Genomic DNA, 26284 nt, shown 5'->3' with positions numbered 1-26284 from the left:
AGCCCTATTTGGAGGAAAAGGAATTATTTTCTCCCCTCATCTTCTGTGTGTATGACAACTTCGGCTCAGGTTCAACTAGTAATCTCCAGTGGGAAAAAGCATAACATCTGTGGAGTAAAATTATGAGCCAGCTGTATACTCTTAATTTTGTCTGAATAAATCACTGGTTGCTCTGTACCACTTGTGTGCTGTTAATACAGTCAAAACAGCTGTGGGAAAGGAGTTTCTAATCTAGGGTTGCCAGGTCGCCTTACCCTCCCAGCGGGAGGAAGTGCACGCGTGCCTGGTGTGCCGTGATGATGTTATCATGCAGGCCCTGGAAGCACTCCCACGCTTCACACCGGGCAGACTCTGAAAGAATCTGCTCGTTTGGGACCAAAATCGGTCTGATGTGAAGCGTGGGAGTGCTCCCGGGACCTGCATGATGACATCACTCCTGGTAGTGATGTTGTTGCACTGCGCCAGGAAAGCACCCAGGAGGCCTGTTGCCCTGCCCCCGCTGGGGGACCGGCCACCCTTCTAATCACCTCCTTATTAACTATCACATTTTTAGGGCCACAGATAAAGGCCTTAGAGGAAACACAAAGCTACACTCTACCATCTAGTTAATAAAAGCTTGTGTCCCCTTTCTATTGCTATTTTGGCAACTGAGGTACACAGAAGGAGAGGCCAGAGTGCAGGGGCATTCCGTCTAAAGAGACCATTTACCTCAGAGGTCTCCCCACAGTTCTTCCGTCTTATCTTTTTTCCATCCCAACTGGAGGCACCACAAATTAAAATCAGTGGCAGTCTATGCTATCAGTCAAAATATATTTTTAAAAAGGGTGACAGCCAGGTGCTAACCATCATGGCTTGCATATTTTAAATATTTAAATTATTTAAAATAAATTATAAATAATAATTTTAAATTATTAAATTATTTAAATTTGAACCAGAAAATTTCCAGTAATTTTTTTTTTCCTGGGAAACTGATATCACTGATTAGACAGCATGGGGCCATGAACGGAAGACGCCTGCAGAAACAGAACATCCGTGACACAGTAGCTTTCTATATCACTCCCTCCCCCAACAAAATTGGTACTGAAGGTTAGGTGGTCATCCTGAGCGAAGTGTCATGCTGCACTCAGAACTGCAGGAAGAAGGGGGAAAAACTGGCTCTTGCGAGAAACAGCAAGCTTAAATCCCCCTTCTTCTTCTGCACAAGAATGAGAAGGCATATTTCAACAGTTCCTTCATGAGTGTCAGATGGCATGTCTTCAGAAGGTTCCCCTGAACATCAGCTTTTCAGTGGGCTCAGGGATCTGCTGGGAGAAGAACTGGGTGGGAAAGGATCAGTTTCCATACTCTCCTTCTGTATCGCAGATATTTGAGTCCAGATATACATTTGTGCCAATTGCTGGATCTTAAAGACTTCAGCAGCCAGTAGCAATGCTAAAGAACCCTAAATCAGTTGACATGGTATATACATATATACCGATAAGCTTATGCTTGAAAATCATATCTCATCTGAGAACAAATGCATTCACACAGAAGGAAATACACCAGGCGCCACTGTTTAATTCCACTAAATCAACCATGCATGGCAAACATCATCATGAGAGTTGGTGAAAAATGGTACAGTGGCAAGCAAAAAAATGTCTATTATGTCACGTTCCCACAACAAAAGAGTAAAATTAATCCAATAATTTCAACTTTTATGTCAGGCTAGAAGAAAATCTTATATACTGATAGCCAAGTGGGAGAGGGAGAAAGGTGAGACAGGGGCAGATAAAGGTGAGTGGGAAGGTGAGGAAGCAAGAAAAGGGAGAGAGACTGGGGGAGAGGGAAAGAGGACAAGGTGGGGAAGGGGTAAATGACATGCCTCCCACAAGTCCTTGCACCATGCCCCATCCATCCTAATTTCTACATAGATTGAAATAAAATTCAGCTTTTTAAAAAATGAGATGCAACTGGGCCTTTCTGAACATACCTCTAGGTTGTACACTCAGATGTACGGCAACTCTTTGAGATCCTACAATGTTGACAGCTTGACATTCATACTGGCCTTGGTCATGTAAAGCAACTCTGGAAATCCTCAGGGTTCCAGATGACAAGACTAAGTGCCTTCTATCTACAGACAGCTGGCTTCCTGGAAAACAGCAAATATTTATTAAATGAGATATTATATCATTGTTACTGCACACAAATAAAACCTTTGCTGAAGACTGCATCCTGAGCAAGGCTAATGAGAGGAGCTCTAGAACCCCTACAGGTTTTTTTTAAAGAGGCATGCAGGATCTGGCAAATTGTAGTTTGCAGTGCTATTTCATACAGAGAAAACTGCAATGTTGTGATTCTTAAATTAAATCTCCTCCCTTCCTTTCTCATCACAGACCAGAAGTACAAATTGAGGTCCCCGGTTCCTCCCCCTAGTTGAAATCAGGGCCCCCTATGTCTGCTATTTTTTTTTAAATCAACACTTGGCAGCCCTATAAGCAGAACTCCCAGTGTCTTATCCAGTTTGCTTCTCATTCTTCCTCAGAAAAGGTAACATGAAGAATTCAGATGCCGAATAATAACCGTCATCCATTATGTTTTTACTTGCTTGGTTCTAGCACAGGAACAGCACAACATATTTGAGTTAATGCAAGACAAAAGAAAAGAGGCAATACACTTTATTGTGTACTATATTTGTACACGGTTTGCACTATTTGATGGGCCATTGGGAAGAACACTGGGTGCAACATAACATTCTGAAATAGGAGGGGGAATTAGTAGGAATCTGGAGCAAGTGGTATGGATATACCCTTCCCTCTCCCTTCTCTCATAATCCCTCTATGATCCCCACAAAGCAGAAGATGGTGGTTGGGGAAACATTATGGGCAAAATGCCATTTGAAGATTGTATGACCCAACACTAGGTATTTTTCATATTGATTGGTACTAACACCATCAACGCTGATGCTGTACTGGCAAATCTGTAATTGTCTCTATGGGATTGGACAGGGTATATGATTTGCAATGAATGCTAAAGTATAACTATAGTTATAACATAGCTCTTTCTTTTGAGCCTATCACTGATACTGTTTCAACCATTCCTTAATACCCCTTCACCACCATATTTACTGGATCTGGATGGAAGAGCAAAGGTCAGTCGCTGCTGGTAACAATGACTATTACGACACCAGGAGACATTATGGCACATATCCAATGCCATGGTCTTGCCAAGTGTGCTGTAAAAGCTTTGTTGTTCAGGGCTTATGGGGAATGAGTATTGCTCGTTAATGAAATGTGCCCAGTAATCAAGCTTATTGCTCTGCCTCTCCCCCTACCCAGAGGAATCTGCAGCAACCAACCCTCCCCCACTAGGAATGCTATTGCAACAGCAGCCACATCTTATGGGATCCTTCCCCCAGCCATGGACTCCCCCCTACATAGCAGGCAGACAAGCAGACCAGTTGCCCAGGAATGCAGCAGAACTGGCTCCTGGCAGCTCAAAGCAGACTGAGGGAGATAAAGCCTCCCAAGAATGACAGCAGCTGGCAGTGCTGGTCGTCAGAAGCTCAGGGCCAAGCTACAAGTGACAAATTACACTTGAACGGCAAGTGGATCGAGTGGAGGGCAAGTGGAGGGCAAGTGAACAGGGAGGAATACACTTGCCATTCAAGTGTCATTCGTCACTTGTAGTTTGGTCCTCAGCAATGGCTGGAGTCATCAAGCTGGCTGGCTGGAGAGGCATGAGAGTATGGACCAAAGAGCCGGGGATTTGCTAGCCAAGGGGGAGGAGCTTGACTGCTGGGTGACCCAGTTAAATGAGCATTCTGGATAATCAAGTGCTGGATAACAAAGCTCTTACTCGTTTCCATCTTCAGAAGAGGGGGCAGCAATTTATACCAATTCACCTCTTCCAGCACAGAGTCCCATTTTGCACTCTATGCTGCTGGTGAGGGTCTGAAGACCCTACCCCATGGAACAAAATATTGGGGAGAAATACTGGGGCACTGGACTGCAGCAGAAGAAGAAAGGGGAATTCCTGCTCTGCAAAGACCCTGGGGTGGCTGGATCCAAGACAGTACTACCATCAGTAAAAATAAATTTAAAAGTGTATATAATTGTTCACAGATGGCATAAATCTCTTGAAAAAAGTGACATATGATTTTTCAAAACTTGGAGATTTAAAACAGTTTAAATTCTTACCTCCTTTAGTCCATGCAATAACTGGTTGTGGGTAGCCCTGAGCCTCACAAGGGAAATCAACAGTTTGCCCTTCAATCACTGCTCTGTCTTGAGGAGTCACAGTAAACTGGGGCACAGCTACAGGAAAAGATTAAAAATTGATTTAAATAGTTTAAAACAAACTTTAGCTTGAAGTTTTCTTTTGTTACTCATTTAACTAGGTACTATCAACAACTTATATTATAAATCTTTCATCTCCATCTCTATATGTAAACACGAACTTTTTAATTCAATGTTGTCCAGCTTGGCTTTTGCTTATGAAGATCATATGATTCACAGAATGGCATTCCTGGAGGTTAGAAGGACCCCCCCCCCTTCCTTTTTCACCAGCAATAAAACTTGAGCACCACAGCCTGAGATTACACTGGCAATACACAAAGTACATTTGTAAAACAGAAACAATAAGTGAAAGTTGCTAAAGTCACAACAATGGCAAAAATTTGGCTGACCTTCAAAAAAATAAGTGGATGAACAGAAAAGTAATGCATAGGTAATCTGTGCCTTACACTTGAGAAATTAGTTTTTATTTGTACCCTTAGGACTACCCAAACACACACACATACTCACACACACCTGGAAGCAAGAGCTAACAATGCAATCCTAAACAGTCACAACATTCCAATCTTATTGAAGTTGGTGAGCGTAGGACATAATTCTTTTTAGGATTGCCCTGTAAAATGAGTTAAATAATCAAGCATCTTGTGCAGATTTAATGGTTAAATGGGGAGGGGTTCATAATTGACTCACCAGCCTTTTTCCCTTATGTGCATCAATATTTACACTCTGAATACAAGTCTATGCATACATATACTAGTTAGTTAGGGTACCACTGCATAATGTATTATGCAAAAATAATACCCAGATTGTAAGACTTGTCAGTCTTATGCAGAGATTATAAATAAAGCATAAATAAGAACTATTAAAGAGGACAGGGACAGTGGAAGTGATAACAACTCCCCCCTTCTTCCACGCATGTGTTATAATGTTTGCACTGGACTAGCAAAAAAATTATGTTCTATATGAATTGCTACATATATAAAATACGTATGTGCTAAATCTACATAAATGTATTTTCAGTATGCAATTTAAAGCAATTGGTATGTAATGTTTACACACATGTTTTTAATGTATTTTTATATCAATATATCTAATTCTCAACATGGCCAAACTTAAATCCAGAGACTGGAGCAAAAAACATACAAGACAGATCTTTATACAAATCTGAAAAACTCCCCAGGTTTGTGGAAAGGTCTCAGATCTAGGAAAAATATACATTGAGGGGTTAATTCACCTCCCCAAAATAACAGAAGTATCACGTAGCATTAAGAAATGAATGCCATCAGAAGTCATTCCTAGTCAATTACACCAGAAGGCATAACACCTAGACAAGGCAGAACTGATGCTGGTTGAGAAGGCAGAACACCTGGTTCCATGGCATGGTAACATCTAGACTTGACTACTGTAATGAACTCTACATAGGTCTCCCCTTGAAGACAACTTGGGAGACACTCCAATTGGTACAGAACTCTGCAGCTCTATTATTATCAGGAGTTAGGCAGAGCATGCATATTACTCCCACTCTCCAGTCACCCCATTGCCTACCCATCAGCTACTGGGCTCAATTTAAGGTACTGAACTAATTAAAACACATAGATATATTATTAAGAGGTGCACACATAACTCCACACTCTTAGTAGCAGTGGATGGTTATAATATAACTTAACAGGGCTCAACAGCCAGCCCTTATTTGCTGATACTCATCAGCAACCCAAGATCCCCCCCTCCTTAACAGATCGTCCAATTGTTACAAACCCCAGCATTCTGCCAAATCTCATTGGCTGTTTTCCAAGAGAGGTGGAGCTGGAACTACTCCTGTCCATCACAGCCTTTATATAGAGGTTGAATAAATAACATAAATAACACAAATAAGTTTTGTTAAACACAGAACTTTGTTCTGTTGAATGCAACAGAGATTTGCTTAAAGATGTTATAAAACGTGTAGTTTTATTTGTTGAATGCCACATACCTTGCACAATTATAAATGCAGTTGCATGGATGTTATCTATACTGTTGGTTGCAAAACATGTATACTCGCCGCCATCTTCCTGATCCACATTTTGTATATAAAGCCCTCCTGATGGAGTAATAGTGATGCGGGGATTGTTTGGTAGAGGAGTCCTGTCACCTTTTGTCCATGTGATACGTGGCTGGGGGTGACCAGTTGCACTACACTCTAAAGTGACACTTTCTCCAACCAGTACCTCTGTATTTTGTGGATGAATCACAAAACTTGGCCTAGCTGTCAAAAACAGGAAAAGTCTAAAATAGCTTCAAGTAACATTAGTACTTTTGCCATAAAAGTTGGAAGAAGTAAATGCCTTTATTACTAAGTTAAGCATTATGATTACTATGTCAAATTAATGTTCAGTGTGCTTAGTGCCACAAATGAAATGGAAATAGTACAATTAGCATTAACTAGATAAGACAGTGGCAGGAGCAGGACCCAGCATGGATCCTGCTGATTTCCTAAAAAATGGGATGAAAGAAAATTAAAGCACATCAAAGGCCGGAGAGATGCACACCCACCGCCAAGCACTTCCCTTCTGCCATTTTTTCTTCCTGCAGGGCTAATTCAATTCACAAAAGCTCAATAGGAAAAATAGATGGGGAGGAGTCAGTCTGTGTGACTGTGGAAGAATTCAGCAACCCTGTCCTTCTCAGCCCAGCTTTCTGATTATTCTTCACCTAGACCCTTCTTACTAGGGGGAGATTCGCACATGGAGAGAATAAATCCAATTGCTTTGTTCTTTCTTTTAATAAATCTTAAGCTATTTTAAATTCAGATGTCAAATATAGAGCATATTCTTCTGTAGACATGGAAGACTCCCCAAGTTTGCAGGAAAATGATGACCCCCCCATTGAGAGGGGTTTAAATTCCCCCCCCCACACACACACACACACAACAGAAGCATAAACTGACTGCACAGGGAGAGGAGGAGGAGAAGGAGCTAGTTGGAATGGAAGTGCTGGACAACCCACTGCTGAAGCCAGCCCAGCTGCCTCTCCTTGGCAGACAGGAAGATAAGCAAGCAGGGAAGCAGGGAGGAATGGGAGCCATTGCTGCCACTGCCTCCTCTCCTCTACAGACAGAGGAGGAAAAGACTGAGCAAAAGCTGCCCCACACTCACTGCCAAGGAACTCATGCCAGGAAAATCTCCCCAAAGAGAGGAAAGAGGAGTCCCAGTGAGGGAGACAGAGACGGGGAAGCTACCACTACATGATCCAGACAGGCAGAGACGGGGAAGGGGGGGAGCGGGAGCTGCTGCTGCCATCCCTCCACCCCCACCTGCCACCATTTTCTGTATAGAAGCAGGAAGGACAAGAAGTGGAGAGACAGGTGGACAGGCTGGGAAGCAGACAGAACAGGGAAAGGAGGCAGGCAAGATCCCCCTCCCCAAGTCTCACAGGTCCCACACTTCTACATAGCTATTTTCCAACTAAAAAATTGATATGAGATGCAAATAAAAGGAGATTGGTCTTCAAATGAACATTTAGCCTCTGAACCTCTCAAAGCTTCCTTACTTTATAGGAAAAGGCCAAAGCAGAGGTTCCACATTACTTGTAAGTATATTGACAATAGTAAAAAGAGAGCTGTGGATCACGAAAGTTTATGCCTCAATAAAGTTGGTTAGTCTTAAAGGTGCTACTGGACTTTTTACTATTTTGCAACTACAGACTAACATGGCTAACTCCTCTGGATATATTGATAATGAAGACCTTTGTCAGGCTACTTTGAATAGTATGGTCACTTTTGTTCTATATTTGCAATAGAAAGACTATAAATATAATGCTGCCTTATAACTTTAGCAAAGAGCAGTACTTCCTGGAAATGCTGACATTAACAGAAATCTACACACCTGGTGACCCAAAGTAGCGCAAAGTAACTTCTTGAGTTTTCACTTCTCCAGCCACATTTTTTGCCATGCACTGGTAAATGCCTTGGTCTGTCTCCTGCGTGTTCTGGATCATCAGTGTGCCATCATCAAGCAAATTCAAACGGGAATCTGCTTTCATACTAAGCTCATTACTTAAAAAAAAAGAGAAAAGAAATCTGTAGCAATAAAACTTTTAAATCACAAGTAATATACCAAATAAACAAAGATGAAAACATTAATTTTGGTCAACGTGTGTGTGTGCGCGTGCAAATGCACACATGTGTGTGTTAATCTGTGCGGTTTAAGTAATTACTGTTTGGACTGGATCTTGTTTTAAACTGTTTTAAACATTCCCCCGCCCCCTTCTAATGTGAATATAAATGTATCAGCCTATAGATGAACATCCACTGGTGCAGTGAGCTCTGACTCATTATTATTTAGTATGTATTTATTTATTTCAAACATTTATTAGCTACTTTTCTACCTTACAGGTGTTCAAGCTGACTTAAAATAGGAATCAGAAACAAAATAGATTAAAAACACACTTAAAAACTACCCATACATTAAAAAGTGGCTGCAAAAGCCATCCTAATTTTTTTTTGGAAATGTCTTCAGCTGTCTCCTTAAGATTGAGTGAGGGGGGCCAAGACTGTACTTCTTTGGTTGATGGGGCAGTCAAGAGGGCCTCTCCTTGTGATCTTAACTCCAAGGCAGGAATGTATGGGAGAAAATGGTCCTTCAGGTATCTTGGTCACAAGCTTTGTAGAGCTTTAGAGGATAGGACAAACGCCTTAAACTGGCCTTGGGAGCATATCATTGGTAGCCAGTATAATTGTGGTATTATCAAGGTCACATGTTCCTGATACCTGGCCCTGATGAGCACCATTCTGCATTAGCTGCAGCTTCCAAACAGTCTTCAAGGGTAGCCCCAAACTGAGCACACTACAATAGTCAAGTTGAGGTAAAACTAAGGAATAGATCATTGTGGCTAGATCTGACTGAACCAGGAATGAGTGCAGATGATGCACCCAGCTGCATCATCCGAGCTACCACCTGGCCTTCTAAGGTGGCTGCTGTGTCAAACAGTATTCCTCCTAAGCTTTGAACCTGACTTTTCAAGGGAAAGATAACCCCATCCAAGACAGGAGAGATTTCACAGTAATGATCAGCCTTTCTACTAACCCAGAAAATCTCTGCCTTATCAGGATTAAGTTTCAGTTTGTTCACCCTCATCCAGCCCATTACTGACTTCAAGCATCGGTTCAAAACATCAAGAGTATCCTCAGAATTAGATGGAAAAGTAAAGCTGGGTAATCATCCACATATTGGTGACATCCAAACCTCATGATGAACTCTCCCAGTGGCATCATATAAATATTAAACATCATGGTGGATATAACTGAAACCTGTAGGACTTCATAGGCCATGGGATAAAGAAGGATTCCCCCAGTATCATCATCTGAGACCTGTCACCCAGACAAGATCTGAACCACTGTAACACAGTGCCTCTTAGTCCCAGAGCTAAAAGGCAACTCAGCAGGATACCATGGTTGATGGTATCAAAGGCTACTGAGAACCTAGCAAAACCAAGGGCCATACTCTCCCTGTCTAGTCCTCTGTAGAGGTCATCAAGCAACGCAACCAAAGCAGCGCCTGTTCAATATCCCAAACTGAAGTCAGATTGAAATGGGTTCAGAAACTTGGTCTCTTCCAAGAGCCCCTGGCACTGAGAAACAACACCCACTCTAGCACCCTGCCCAAAAATGAAAGATTGGATATTGGTTGGAAGTTCTCCAAAAAGTAGGGCTCAGGAAGGGGTTTTTCAGTAGAGGTTTAATTACTGCCTCCTTGAGCATTGGTGGCACCATTCCCACTTTCAAGGAAGCGTTTATCATTCATGAAAGTTTATGCTGAAATAAACTGTTATTCTTTAAGGACTCCTGTTTTACTTTCCTGCCAGAGATTAATACAGCTACCCATCTGGAACGTACAAATAAGCATGCATACAAACCATTCTTGCAATCTTAAATAGTTCAATTAACTTTTCTTTAACTCATTTTTAGTATAAGCATATATATAGAGAGAAAAATCTGTCTTCTAAAGTCATCTTACTTGTTTCGAAGCCAGATAATTTCTGGTTTGGGATTGCCTTCAGCTCTGCAAGTGAAGTAAACGGTGTTCCCTGAGGTAACATCTACATCCTGAGGCTCTGATGTAATTCTTGGCCTCTCTGTGACATCAACAAATCATATTAAAAAGAAAAAAAAAGTCTCTTAATTTTGATTTTATAATAAATTGTGGTTAGTTGGTCTATTCATCAAGTACACAAAATCATTTCCTAAATATGTTGGAATTAAAAATTCAGTAGCAAATTTATTTATTGAGAATTTTTTTATTCTCCCTTTCCAGGGAACCTGCCTGAAGAGTTTACAGTATTGTATAAAGGAGTTTACAGCATAAACCACTGCAAGATAAATAACACATAATCTTCCTAAGACATCTTTCTAAAGCTAATGCAAATAGGCAACTACTGCTAACATGATTCTCCTCTCAAACAATGCATGTAAAGAAACACATGTTTGAAAGCATACGAATTCTGAAGTCCTTCAGCGCTATTTATCCAGGATCCCAATACTATTAATAACAACTGTTGAGGATTAAAAACTATCCTATGAAGTCATGAAGAACATACAAAATCCATGATATAGGCTAGAGGCTTGACAATATCCAGGTTTTTGTAGTCTCAAAAATATAAAACAAAACAAAACTGGATTCTAGAGCCCTTTTGGGCCAAAAACATAACTGATGAACCACATTTGACTTGGTAGATCAGAGGTCGTGCAGGACTGCTTTAAAGTACCTTGCATTTTTCTCAATGGTTTTAATTTTAGCTCCATTGTTTTACGTATGCATACTCACAGAACAGTACATACAGAGTTTGGCATGTTGCCCAGAATCTCTATTTTGCACATTTACTAGTTGCCTCACAGCACATGAAAATAAGATACAGTATACTGGTATATTTTGTCGAAGGCTTTCACAGCCGGAGAACGAAGGCTGTGGATTTTCCGGGCTGTATCGCCGTGGTCTTGGCATTGTAGTTCCTGATGTTTCGCCAGCAGCTGTGACGGGCATCTTCAGAGGTGTAGCACCGAAAGACAGAGATCTCTCTGTGTCAAACTGTGGAGAAGATCTCCACAGGTCTCCACATCTTCTCCACAGTTTGACACAGAGAGATCTCTGTCTTTCGGTGCTACACCTCTGAAGATGCCCGTCACAGCTGCTGGTGAAACATCAGGAACTACAATGCCAAGACCACGGCGATACAGCCCGGAAAAACCACAACAACCATACTGGTATATTATTTTCAGTATTACAGGATGAAGATGTAATCATCATATAGTAAAAACTAACATATATCTAAAAAAATTGTAAAGCAAAAAAGCTATAGATGTTAAGGATATTACATGATTTTGGGATTTATTGCCTTGCATTCATACTGCAAAATAAAATAACAGAAGATAGCAGAGAAAAAATCCCAAGGAAAATATTAAATGCTTTATCAGTATTAAGTATAATTTAACATGAAATGAATGTTCCATTAAATTTCCCATGAAAACATACAATAAAGAACTACAATGAAAATACAGAAGAAGGTGGATTTATGTCTTTAATAAAAAAAGCAAAAATCTCACCACAGTTAAGTTCCTCTGGGGTTATTGTGGCTACTGATCTTCCCTGGATCCTCCTTGGATATTCACAAGTAGCTGCAGCTTGGGCATTACCAGACTCGGCATACGTCTTCAACAAGTCTGCCAGCCAAAGTATTTCACAGTCACAATGAAGTGCATTTGAATCCAGACGCCTGTGCAAAACATGAAACTGTTTCTCTTAATGAGATTAAACAATATATTATACTGTCGTGATGAATAATTTGAATTTCAAGCCGCTTATACTTACAGGATGCTATGAGATACTTGGACCTTATTCGAATGTACATACACACTAAAATCTAGAAAATACTAATTTCAGTGGTTTTAGGTGGGCAGCCGTGTTAGCCTGCAATAGGATTTGACTCCAGTGGCACCTTAAATTCTGAAGAAGGGTCTGCAAAAAGAAGCCCTGACTCTCCAAAGACTATCCCCTGAAAATCTTGTTGGTCTCTATGGTGCCACCAACTTCATTAGTGCCAGTGAAAAATTAATTGACTCTTCACTTGTTTGTCCCAAGCACTGAATAAAGCAATATTTATATAAACAAAATTTAGGATATAAAAGGAAATCCCAATAATATCTGCAGAAAATATTAGTTGGGATGTTCAGAATACAAAGGTTATTGACAGTTCAGTCAGCAATCAATTACTTAAGAGAACTTGAGCCTTTAAAAATAATCTTATCTACATACATACATGCACACATGAATTTTCCCATAAAATGGCAAATTGAAAAAAATTAGCCAATAATGATCTCTACAACAAATTAATATGAAAATGGTACAATGTTATGACTCGGTAAGCTTGATTAATAAAAAGCAGCATACCAAAAGATCAAATAGGGTATTATTGACTAATTTTATTTAGATGATTTATAGTCTGCCTTTCCCACTGAGACTTAAGGCAGATTCCATAGAGTAAGTTAAATACAATCAACAGAATGGGACAACCCATAAACAATGGAATAGGTTATGGATCACAGAAATCTGAAAACAAGCAGAAATCTGAAACAGAGCTAAAACAAACCTGAAACAAATCATAAGCATTATATACAGCACATTAAATGATGCAGAAGTTACACAATAGGTGGATACTTACAACTGACAGTAAACAGTAGTATAGTCTGCAGTCCCTATTCCTTTAACAAAGCATCTTTCCAAACCATTTCATTAAGTACAGCACGTTTACCTGTGTAAAAAAGCCTTCCTAAATAAATCAGTTTTGCATAGTTTGTGGAAAGCCAGAAAAGTGAGAACCTAACATCCTCAGGCTGTCCATTCCATAAGAGGGCCACAACAGAGAATGCATGTGTACAGACAGCTGTTGGTTTTGCCCATTTTCAGGGTGGCACCTACAGAAGGCCCTGCTCAGATGGTTGAAGCAGTTGTGGTGGAGCATAACGGGAGAGGTGGTCCTGCAGATATGGGCAAAGGCCATGGAAGGCTTTGTATATGATAGCCAATACCTTGAACTGAGCCCAGAAACAAATGGGCAGCCAATGTAACGATTGCAGAATGAGAGTATGCCTATGCATGCTCCATCTTGCTCCTTATAATAACTGAGCTGCAGCACTGCGTGCCAACTGGTGTCTCTGAATTGACTACAAGGGGAGACCTGTGTAGAGTGTATTCCAGTAGTCTAGTCTTTAAGATACTGTGGCATGGATCCAGGTGGCCAAATCAGCCAGATCAAGGTAGGGGGCCATCTTGCAGGCTAGACTGAGTTGGACAAAATGCAGCTGTTTTTTGCAGCTGGATTAACTTGCTTCTTTAGCAGAGATACTGGACTCAGTATAACCCATTAGCTCTTAACTGAATCAGTAAGGATATCATATCATATCATATCATATCATAATATAGAAATGAAACCTAAAAGCCAACTGAAAATAACTGTTGGGTTGAATATAATCAGCTTTTCTGTTAGTGAAAAAGGAAGGTGGAATCCCCTTCTGACCACCAAAAAACCCCATGCTGCAAATCATGGGATCTGCATGTACAAAACCCACGAGTAATGGGACTGTAAGCACAGAGCAGAATTGGGCAAGACTGAATAAGAAAGCAGGCTGGATCCAACTCATTGTATTCATGCCCTGTTCAATCTTTCAAAAAGACCACAAAAGACAATAAAATGATTAAAGGAATTTGTACACAAAGCATTCAACAGGAAATAAGATTAAAGAAGCTCTGATTGTTTAGTCTGTGGACCAGAAGTTTGCCATCTTCAAGATAGCATCAAAAACCGCCTTCTACAAATAAAGCAGTTCTCTGAAGATAGGAAGAGTTCAGACTCCAAATTTTTATGAGTGCAATCATCATAGGATGTGTGGGATTACTCAGCTACTGGCTCTATGAGTTGCAGTGTCAGCTCTTCCTAGACTACCATGATTCATGCACTGATGCAAGAAAACAGTACTGGGAATGGGAACAAAGGTACGGAGCTGTACTCATGCTTTCTAGTTTAAAGGGTATATGAATTACTTATAGCAATGATATTCACTGAGGGGCTCAGAAGCTACATGCGGCTCTTTGAAATGACACCTGAGGCTCTTCTGAGCACCATTCTCCAACGTGGCACCCTTCAACATTTTCCAGGAAAGCAGGCATAGCTATTGCCTGGTAAAGCTTGTTACTGATAAGTGGTTCCCATCTTCAAACACCCAGTGTCAGAGGGACTGGAGGATGGATGACCTGCAGGCTCCATGCCAAGAACTGAAATAAAGGTCCCAGGAAATCCTGTAGACTGAGCCATGGCGATAGTTCTATATTTAACAGTTTTATCATATTGTATGCGCATGTTTGGTAGGGTAGTGGACAGGGCACACAGGAGTACCTGTGTGTACTCTTTTAGATTCTGATCATTGTGCATGTGGCTCTCTGCAAGCCACAGATTGAGCACCACCAACTTGCAGCTTCTTACAGAATTTTACATAATTTATTAAATTTGTATTTCATCTACCTGCATTTCTGAAAACAGTAAGATTGCATTGCTGAAAGTGTAAATATTTAAAATCTGGACCTGACCCAAAACTAACCTATCTTGCCACATCAGCAGCAAAACTGAGGCTGCCTATCATCTACTATATTACCATATCAATATATTTAATTCTCAGTGAAGTCCCAGCTGTAGATACTTAAATCTGGAGGTTAGGCTCATGGACAGAAAAGACAGATCTTTCTACAAATTTGAGAAAAGCTCCAGGTTTGCAGAAAAATCTGAAATCTTTTAAAAAATGATTAAAATGATAAAAGGAAAGCATGCAGCTTTAAGAAACCGATGCCCTCAGTAACCATTGCTAGGCAACTACAACAGTATTCCCATCCTTCAAGCCTTGGTTATTGTCAGTAAAAAGAAGGGAAGGGGGCAGAGGCCTTTCCCAGGCTGTTTTAGCCTTTGAAGGAGGACTCATTGGGGCCATGCCTGGCAGCAACCACTGGGCAATTTGATGTCAAAAAGCTTGTATGACTCACTCAGGCTCAGCTACGTGCTACTGTTCAACAGCAGCCACTCCACAAAAGCCAGTGTATTATAGTGGTTAGAGTTTCAGACTAAGATTCAGAAGACCCAAGTTCAAATCACCACTCTGCTGTGGAAACTCACTGGGTGACTTTGGGCCAGTCTCACACACTCCTCCTAATGCACCTCACAGGGTTGTTGTGATGATAAAATGGAAAGAAGGAGGATGTACGCTACTTTGAGTCATTGCTGTGGAGAAAGGCGAGGCATAACTGAACTAAATAAATAATATATATATCTGAAGATGAGGACGGAAATAAAAGGTAGGTTTGGCTGATGGGTGGGAAAGCAGAGAAGGAAGTAGGAAGAGGTGAGGATGTGGGGGCTGCCAGGAGTAGAGATGGGCATGGAACAGGAAAAAATGAACCTTGTTTTGTGGTTTGTCGCGTTCCACGAAACACCAACTTCCACGAAATTGTCCCATTTTGTGAAATGATTCGTTAGGTTTGTGATTCGTCAGATCCCGGGGCCCTACAATGGCCCCTTCATACCCAGAGATGCCAACCTTGCAGGGAGACTTCAGCAGGCTCTCCTCCAGCCACCCTCCAAGTAGCTCTCTTCAGGATCTCTTTGCTGACATTTCCCTCCCGTCCTCTTGGCCTCCTGCTTTCTGCCGCTGCTGGAAGAAATGTCATGTGGAGCGGATCTGCTTGGGTTTTCCTCTCTTCAGGTTCTCTTTGCTGACTTTTCCTTCCCATCCTCTCATCCTCCTGCTGCTCTGACATGCCCTCCCCCTCCCCCACCTCCAAGTTCTTGAAGGAAAAGCCAAGCAGTGGAGATCCGCTCAGGATCCGCTCTGGGGAGCTTGGGGGCAGGGAGAAAGTGGGAAGGCATGTCAGAGCAGCAGGAGGACGGAAGGTAGAGAGTCAGGGAAGGGTTCCTGAAGCTGGCAAGCAGCAAGCAGCAGCAGAAGGAGCTGCTGAGGCTGCCGACGCTGCTACTCCACCATCCCATTCTTAAAAACGGATAAGGGAAACACAGAGGGGAAGGAGTCTCTGACTACAGTTCCCAGGAAAACTTGCACAGACCCGCATTGCTCAGCTCTCAGGTTGGCAGGGAGCACTGCTTATCAAGGTTATGTGGGCTAAGATTGGGGTTTCCATGGCAACAAAAGGTCTGCAGATATTCTGGACCTATATTACCTAGGGAATCGATGGATCGGCGCAAGCCTGTCTAGCATCACAAAGCATTCACGAATCGAACAAATCGGCCCCAAAAGTCGTGGATTTCATGAAAAATGCGGCCCCACGAAACGTGTTTTCGTGATAACACGAATTGGTCCAATTCATCACAAAATTTGATTCATATTTCAATTCGTGCCCATGTCTAGCCAGGAGGAGGGAAAGGGGAGAGGGGAATACACGTGAAAGTGAGATAGTCTCCCCCACCCCCACAAGTACTTGTGGGCTTCGCACCATGCAACTGGATCTGGTTCAGCCAACCCCATGCAACTGAGCCAGAGTTTTCTTGGGAAGAGGCTGCAAGAGGGAGGGAAGGAGGGAAAGCTGAAGGGGCGGGGCACATAACGGTAAGCTGGCTGATGGATGGGAAGGAGAGAAGGAAGCAGGAAAAAGTGAGAGGCTATGGGGAATGACAAGGAAGGAAAAGAGGAAATAGTGGGGAGGGGAAATGTAATAGCATAAAATACTGCAAAACAAAGTGAGGTAACAACTGAAGTGCACGTTTTAAGGGGCAGGGATCTTACTTACAGTCTTTTCATAGATTCCAAATGACTAAATGTTCCAGGAGTTAAATGGGATATTCTGTTGTTATGTAAAAATCTGTAGAAATATTGAATTTATGAATGAAGATTTCTCTTTGCAAAGGCTTCCCTCCCCACACATAATCCTGAATACTTTCTCTTTACTACTTTTAAAAACAGACTATAATTCATGCTATATACAAACCGTATCCATATAGACAGGGACTTAAATCCCTGCTAGCAGGCACAAAATACATCAAGCAGACTGCAAGTAACTGGCTAACAGAGCAATCCTAAGCAGTCACACCTTTCTAAGCCCACTGACTTCAGTTGACTTTGAAGGATGTAACTCTGCTTAGGATGACACTGTAAATATATAACCAGCTAAGATATAAAGCTCAGTCCTACGAATGTTTACCTGCAGCTTTCTCCAAGTAGGACTGCATATAATTTGCTGCCTTGTAACAATTTCTACACTCCGCCAAGCCTACTAAAGGCTTGTCCAGATAGGAGATTACCAGTGGACTGGTTTACCACAAAAAAGAAGCACCAAACAGCATTGTAAATTGTTCCACAGCCACTATTTTGAATTCTGTCACTTACACTGATTCTTAGCTTGCCATTTGGACTTGAAAGTTATCACCTTGGGGACTGTCATAGCTTCTTATGGACCTTATAGGAATAAATTTGCCTTGCACCCCAAAACCTGCCACCTGAAAGTGATTTAAAAGGGTTTAAATAAAAATAACTTACAATCTTTCAAGTTTGGGAAGATGGGCAAATGATTCTGGTTCCAAGGTTTCGATCTGATTAAAGTGCAGATACCTGTAAATGTGTTAGAAAAATATATAACACAGAAAGAACACATTTAATGAAGTGTGACTCTCAAAACTTCTTTTAAATATACAAAAATCACTTCAAATCCACTTTTCCAACCTCTAAATGGAAAGCAACAGCCAGGGCTCAAAAATAATGTAGAATACTGGAACTCCCACATTAGATAGGATTTATACATGCTAGCATAAATTCTCAGCTATGACCTCTAGGGAATACAAGAAATTTAATGAAAAGTCTACAATTATTTATTTAATTTATTTAAAGCAAAATATTGATTTAAGGTAAGTATTTAAATAAATCACTTTATTTTTAATTATTAAACATTAAATACTACCTTTCACTGCAACATTTAAAGTAATCCGGTCAGATTCAGTAAAATGTGTCTTATTAGACAGTATGTAACCTTTTTCATAGAAGAGTTTTTCTTACTTTGATCATCCTTATAAATTCACCAGATTTTATCTTGATTTACTAATGACATGTCACACGATACTATCCACATTCACTGAACACAGTGATATTTATTCCTAAGTAAACATGCACAGGATTTCTTTACTGTATGTGAATAATTAGTTAGAAAATAAAACTGGTATATATATATATTTTTAAGCATTTTAAAAAATTATATTCTTCATAATCCACTTTTCTCACAGAGACTTTTGGCGGATTACACAGTGTAATTGGGAGATCAAATAAAAAATGCAATAACATTCGGATTGCAGAAATCTGAAACCAAGGAAAAATTTGAAACAGAGCTAAACCAAAGCACAGGCATTAGCATGACATGTTAAATAAAGCAGAAACTACATAGTAGGATCATACTTACAGCAACAGCCAGTATGTATTGCGCACAACAGTACAGTCCACAGCCCTACTGCCTCTGTTAAAAACCCTCCTGAATAAAGCCAGGTAAGTGAGAGCCATCCTGACCTCATCAGACAGGCCATTCCACAGGGTGGGGGTCACAACAGAGAATATACATGTTTAGGCAGTTGTTGATTTTGCCCATTTGCAGGTACCTGTAGAAGGCCCTGCTCAGATGAGCAAAGTTGTTGTTGCAGATCAAACAGGGAGAGGTGGCCTTGCAATAGGGTTCGCAGGCCCCAAACTGGGGGATGGAGGAGTTGTGGGGGAAAACTTCATCCCATGTGGTGGGGGCTTCACTTCCGGAGCAAAGAAGTGCTCCAGAGCACATGGAAGCGTGCCCTGGAGTTCCTGGCCCATTTCCTGCACTCCTTTCCTGCTGGCCAAGTGAGTGGTGGTAGAGAGAGGGCAGAGACTGGGAGCAGGGGATCCCCCACTACCACCAGAGGACTAGGAACCCAACCTTGCAGATATGAAGGACCAAGGCCCTCATAGCTAATAGTTAGTGCCTTGTGATAGCCAATGACTTGAACTGAACATAGTAACTGATGGACAGCCAGTGAAGTGACCGAAGAATAGGAGTAATATCCATGCTTTGCCAGGCTCCTGTTAACGAGTGAGCTGCAGCATTCTGCACCAACTGGAGACTCGGAGTTTACTTTGAGGGGAGACCTATATAGAATGCAGTACAGTACTCTATTTATTTTATTTTATTCAATTTATATTACTCCCCCCCCCCCCGCATCAGCAGGCTCAGGGCGGACTACAATTTGTACAATAATATAAAATACATGTACCTTTAAAAACCAATAAAACTTCTTAAATATTTAAAAACGCACAACAAAGCAATACAGCAGCAGATTTGAAAAACATTGCCTATATAGGTTCTTAATTTTCAACTTCTCTAGATTCTAAACTTCTCTTTGGACCAACAAGTAGTTGGATTATATATGGTTCCATACCACCGATTCTGTTTTGTAATCTGTTATGAAACTTCCTCCTTGGAGATTTAGGATAATCAATCTATGCCTTCAGTTATTACAATTATCATGTGATAAGCTGGCCATTTGAAGCTTTCGTATTCTGGAGTAGGGTTGCCAAGTTCCCTTACCTTCCTGGCAGGAGACGGGTGATCCGGCACTCCACTTTTCTTTACTCCTTGGGAAAGCATGCATGCTTTGCAATGCCCCCCCCCCGCAAATGGGCCCTATTCATTCCATTCAGGGCCCAAATCAGCCCACTGCAAAGTGCAGGAGCGCTCCCAGGGAGGTGCGACGATGTCACTCTTGGGAGTGATGTCATCATGCTGCCCCGGGAGTGTGCCCCGGAGGCCTCTTTCCCAGTCTAATCCCCCTTGCTGGCCAGGTGAGTGGTGGCAGGGGTTGGTGGGAGCGAGGGATCCCCCCACTCCCACCAGGGACTTAGGATCCCTATTCTGAAGGTATATCTGTGTGTGTAATTGTGTGTAGAGGCCAGCACCACAGGAAGGTACTCTTAAGCCAAAATCCGTGGCTCCTTGGGCCCACAGACCCTTGCACCAAGGCCTAATAAAAATGAAAAGGGGAGAGGGGTGAAGAGTGAGTGTTGCTCTGCATTCACCTGGGCTCCTTGCAACATCATAGTGTTTCTGGAGGAGCACCCAATGAACAAGAACAAAATGGTTCCTGTTTACTTCCATGACACCAAATCAAAAATTATGGTTTGCTGTTTTATGATTAATGACTACATGGTTATTCAATATTTATTGATTAAAAACATTTTAAGCTGCCTTTCCAGCCAATTTAGTGTGCCCCCAGTACGATTATCTATAGCAGCAGCAATGTGCAAATAAATTTTCCTGCAGTAATTCTTAACCAAGACATTCTTGTTCACAACCTAGTGAAAATACAATTTTTCATTGTGCTCAAAACTGTCCGCTCAGATTTATAAATAGAAAACTCTAGTGCACATCTGTAGTACCACCAATATGCACATCTGTAGTACAACCGATGACCATATACTACATTAATATTCAACAGGCATACATTATGCCCAAGATGAACGACAAATTTCAGTTCAGTTCCACGTCACACACTAATAATCTTTTTTGTTCATACCTCAGTAGTAGAGGTTACATTTTATAAGGTCCAGGGTTCCATAACTGAAGTAAAAACACTGTTCTTAAAAGTGTTAAAAGGAAAGCAGAGACATTCCAGTTTTGAAAATAGAGAGGAAGGAAGGAAGGAAGGAAGGAAGGAAGGAAGGAAGGAAGGAAGGAAGGAAGGAAGGAAGGAAGGAAGGAAGGAAGGAAGAAGTTTTAAAAAATAAGAGCATTCATCATTGCAAATTCATGTTCTCAAACCCGCACGTGCTGAGGTAACCAGCATGTGGAGGAAAAACAGATAGGGAGTGCTGAATCTTTCTCATGCTCACCAATTCTGTCATGCAAATGTGTCCTCCTCAAGTAATGCCCCCTTGAGCTGGTTTTAATGGCAGTTTAAAAGTAGCTGGGGGGAGGAGCACATATAGGAGAGAAGTTGTGGATGGGAGAAGGGCTGCACACCTATCCTTTTATTTTCTCATGCAAGTGCTCTCCTAACATTAGAGTTGCCAACTGCAGTTGGCAAACTGCTGGAGATTCTAGGGGTGCTGGCATTGGTGCAATGTCACTTCTGGCAAAAAACAGAAGTGACAACATTACATTGCCGTGATAAATCCAAAATTACAAAATACCAACAACTACAAGTCATCTCTTTCCCTCCGTAGGCCTACTGAGTAGCAGCAGGAAACAGGGGTACCTTACACAAAGTTTAAAATATCAGGTTTCCCATCTAACATCTTGGCCTAGTTCTCAGTAAGAATTGTGTGGTAATTCTGTGTTTGGAGAATACCACCTCAGATGCTTCAGACTGCTATGGAGTCTCATACATCAGATTCTTCGGTATACCAATATATCACCAGCACACAGAAAATAAGGTATCTGGGGGAAAAGTGTTATCAGCTAGCCTAACCAACTTGCTAGTTTTCTGTTTTTCCATAGGGGACCTTCCTGCTCTGTAAAACAGTCATCTCAGTCTTCATTTCCTATATTTTAGACAGATCTAAGTTTACCACAGATGAAATAGTAAACCAATGCTGGGACTATGCCCTAGAGTTTTTCCCTACATATAGAAGAAATAGAAAGACAGGGGTTTATAATTAAATCAGCCCTACAATTATAAACTATGTCATAATGCATGATCAAAAATATGTTATCTTTCTTATATGGTAAAGTCTTTTAGAAACAAAATATCCTACTGAACAAGGCTTGCCATCCCCCCCTCACCTGGTCAGCCCACCTACTGCCATCCGCACCCGCTCACCTGGTCAGTGGAGGAGAAAGGCACAGGAAGCTGTATGTTCAAATCTGGCTCGGCACAGCCCACAGTTCCACACTTGCACCAGAAAATGACATTTTCAAAGCAATGGGGAAACATGGGTGTGCACAGGGGGTTAAGTACCCCATTGCCACCCATTCCTGAGGCCCCCTGTTTTGGCCCCTGTGGCCCTGGCAACTCTATACTGAATCCTTTTTACAATCAGGGATACTATCGAAGTTTACAAGTTTGCTGGTTCAAGCTGAATATCTCCATTTCAATTTTTCTTCTCCTTTGTACGAACTGATCTCATCATTCTTTTTGCACCTTTTCTGGTTTCCTTGTTCTGATTTATTCCAGTAAAATGCATGCATTTTCCAAAACTATTTGCAAATCAATAAATCAGTATTATGTTTGTGTGTGTATATGTATATATGAGGTATACTGTATAAATTGCATATATATCGCCACAGGGCTCTTCATACACACACACACACACACACATATATGTATATATACGTGTGTGTGTGTGTATGTGTGTGTGTGCGTACACACACACACACAACGGGCTTTTTTGAGGGGGAATGCTCCGGAACGGTGTTCCTGCAGCTCTAGAATCTGCCCATGTGATTCCTTCCTCCTTCGGCCCTGCGGGCTCTACGGAAGAGGCTAAACTGCTTTGAGTTCATTCTGCTTTCTTGAGTGAATGAGAGAGAGAGAGAGAGAGAGAGAGAGAGAGAGAGAGAGAGAGAGAGAGAGAGAGAGAGAGAGCTCGGGCCTGGCGAGAGGTCTGCAGAGGAGGCTAAGCAGCTTTGAGTTCATTCTGCTTTCTTTTCATTCCCTATGAGTGAGAGAGAGAGAGCTGGGGTCCAGCGCGGGCTATGCAGAGGAGGCTAAGCGGCTTTGAGTTCATTCTTTTTTTCATTTCTCTGTGTGTGTGTGTGTTTTTGTGTGTGTGTGTGTGTGTGTGTGTGTGTGTGTGTGAGAGAGAGAGAGAGAGAGAGAGAGAGAGAGAGAGAGAGAGAGAGAGAGAGAGAGAGAGAGAGCAGAGCTGCTGGGGCCGGCTCCCCAGAGGAGGCTAAGCTGCTTTGAGTTCATTCTGCTTTATTTTCATTGGGGGAGTGGGCGGGTGGGGCTGTGTGTGCATGTGTGCTGCTTTGCATTCATTCTGCTTTCTTTTCATGGGGGTGGGTGGGGCTGTGTATATATGTGTATGTGTGTATTGCTTTCATTCTTTTGTTGACTAAAGTTGACATTGTTATGGTTCCCACTGCTTTTGAATGAAGATTGGTTCTGTGTTGGTTAAATATATCAGTTATGGTTATTTGTATTAGTTACAATGTCAGTTATGGTTATTCCAGTTTTATGCTAGGAATGGATAGTTGTGTCCAGGTCACAGAAGGCTTTCATCAATATATTCATCAGCATATAGGTGTTCTTATGTCTTAATAGCTGTAACTCAAATGGTTATCCCCATCCTCAGGTGATTAACATCACTGAAATTGCAGTGGACATATGGGTGTTAAGGAAGTTTTTTATGAATATTGTTTGTCTGGGACATTAGAATATATGAGCATTTCACAATGTCACAACAGCTTAGCCATTGGTAAGGTAGAGTTGGCAGGCAACAGGTAACAAAAAAAGCCATTTTAAACTAAGTATAAATCTAATGCAGCTAAAGTTGAGTATCTAATTTTGAATTGCACCAGTAAAGCAAAACCCTCTCTGAAAATCTGAAAATTCAATATTCATTAGATTAGGAATTTCAGACTCTGGAATTTGGAGAAAGAATTTTGGATTTTTTTTTCTACGCTGGCAGAGGGAATCAGTTAGAATTTAGATTTGTGAGATGGGGTTTGGATTATTCGAAGCTCCCTCCTTCTTACATATTTTAAAATATGATTCCAAAGAAATGCAATGTTTGGAAAGGGAATGGAAGATTTCACTTTTTGTAGAGGATACAGAAAAGAAAAAAAACCCTTTCTCATAATAGTGTAATTTTCCAAGCTTACTAACATTTATCTCATCGTAATTCATTGTGTGGGTTCCAAGAAGTGGCGTCACTTCCGGGAAGCGGCGTCACTTCTGGGAGTGATGTCACTTCAAGAAGTGATGTCATCACACATTTCCGGGAGCATGTGCGCACTTTGCATGCGCGCATGTGATAATAGAGAGTATTTTACGTTTTATAACGTATTTATTTTACGTATATAAAAATATGTTAAAAAGTGTAACAGAAATACACAGATCACCAAGAACAGTAACTAAAGCAAGCAGGACAAACTCAACAAGGACAACAATACTGAAACAAAAAGAAACAAAAAAGAGAATGGAGAATGGGGAGCAGGCCAGAGAGGCACATTATATGTTAATATAAGTTGTACAGAATTTTCCTTCTTCCTCCCTGACTTTTTTGGCTGCAGAAAGAGAGGAGGGAGGAGGAATCACAATGAGCAATAACACTGCATGCCAATTAAACAGTCTTCCTACTGAGCTATGCTGCAAACAAACCCTACAAACAATTTAATCCCTGTGCCTTTCCCATTAACCTAGACAGAGTCATTCCATATTAACCTCAGTTACTTTGAGATCTATATGCCATACTCAATTTACACAGGTAATAACTTTGCTAGTAATGGAGAACAATGAAAGTTATATCATTCTTTGTACAGTGAAGAAGCATCCTGCAAACGTGGAACTAAAAGGAGAATTTACTGAAAATGTTTGCTGTGCAACCTCCATTTAATTGTATTGCTGCCTGAAATATAGAAGCAAAACTTCTTTTACTACTTTTAAATTCTACACATGCAATTGGAAAGCACCATCATGCAAACTGTAAAAAGACAGAGTTCTCCCAACAACCCAAGAAAAAGTTCAAAAGAATAAGTGAATGGCTCTGCTTTGGACAACAAGTGCATCCGAATGTTACTCAGAGTTCTTCATTGGTACTTTTCGCACTCGGTTTTTAGAGCGCGTTTGTACCTGTTCCACATCCCATGTTTGCAAGGTTTTCACACTAAAAAGCAGTCATGGGATGCAGTCCCGCTTTTTGTCCGCTGTATCCCTGATTTTTCCCCCTGTGGACATACCCCGATGTTTTTTTAAGTTCGCTGCTGACTGGCAGCTGGCCCACATTTTGCTAATGTGAACACTTTTGCCCCCTTTTTGCTTCTCTCCCCCCCTCTCCTTTTCCCTGGGAGCTGATTGGTTTGTGCAGAATTAACCACTCCCACCCTCTCCTCAGCTCTCTGAACTCCTTGTCCACCATTTTTTTTAGTAAAGCGAGGTGAGGGTCATAAGGCTGCTTTTTCGTTGGTTTCCTTCCTCCCGGTATGCATGCTCTTTTATTTTTTTTTCAAAAGCCAGGAATGATTCCTAAGCTTGCTGCTAATTCCCTGCTAGCTTTAAAAGCAAGGAAAGTGTTAAATAGCTGTGTTCTCCTTCCTCCCTTAGGGTATGCACACACATTCTTTTTTTTTAAAGACAAGAATGGGTTGCAATGTTGTAATGTTACTGCACTTTCTTCCTGGCTTTAAAAGCCAGGAAAGGATTAAATGGCTGCTTTTCCCTCCCTCCCAGGCATGTTTCAGACTTTGCCAAAGAGGGGGAAAAAACCCAAGCATTTTGCACAGCCCTTTGGAAACAAGCCTCTGCTTCCTGGGAGGAGATGAATCGGCAGCATTTTAACCCTTCCCTGGCTTGATTTAAAAAAATGAGAGTGGTACATGTTTTCCCCCAGAACTCTGCCACCAATTGCCTCTCCAGTGGGCAGGGGACAACCCAATCAGCAAAAAGGGGGGAAGGGTTCCAACACTGCAACGTTACTACGCATGCTCAATTTTTTAAAAATGTGACATGAATTGCAAGGCCCCGAAAGCCCAAAATTGCACCGAGGTTTTGAAATGAAGCACAGACACCAAATCGAAATTGCAGTGGACAGTGTGAAATGAACAGGTGCAATGCCAAAGCCACTGCGATTGGGGTGAATGCTCATAAATGGCGGTTTAAACCGTAAGTGCGAAAAGGGCCAATTACAGGTAGGCATCTATATGCACAAAGTGTTTATGATCCCATCAAAGAACTTAAGAAACTGGGGGGGGGTATGGTCTCAAGGCCTTCTTTAAATGAATATCAATTGGTATAACATATACTTGACTAACAGACTCAGGGCC

General features: G+C 41.4%; 1 protein-coding gene across 2 annotated transcripts in view; it reads right to left on the bottom strand.

Annotated features, from left to right (window-relative positions):
- PXDN (peroxidasin) overlaps positions 1-26284 on the bottom strand; it is a 113818-nt gene that overhangs the window by 32317 nt on the left and 55217 nt on the right. For both annotated transcript variants that reach the window (XM_054978201.1, XM_054978209.1), the window contains 8 exons: positions 17830-17901; positions 17084-17155; positions 11845-12014; positions 10262-10379; positions 8132-8301; positions 6241-6513; positions 4176-4292; positions 1970-2128 (listed from right to left, as the gene is read on the bottom strand). In XM_054978201.1, coding sequence (XP_054834176.1) covers positions 1970-2128; positions 4176-4292; positions 6241-6513; positions 8132-8301; positions 10262-10379; positions 11845-12014; positions 17084-17155; positions 17830-17901 — 1151 coding nt within the window. The remainder of the gene's footprint in view (positions 1-1969; positions 2129-4175; positions 4293-6240; positions 6514-8131; positions 8302-10261; positions 10380-11844; positions 12015-17083; positions 17156-17829; positions 17902-26284) is intronic.

Source organism: Eublepharis macularius, chromosome 1, assembly GCF_028583425.1.
Source record: "Eublepharis macularius isolate TG4126 chromosome 1, MPM_Emac_v1.0, whole genome shotgun sequence".
Taxonomy (NCBI): Eukaryota; Metazoa; Chordata; class Lepidosauria; order Squamata; family Eublepharidae; genus Eublepharis; species Eublepharis macularius.
This window is presented reverse-complemented; position numbering and strand designations above follow the sequence as displayed.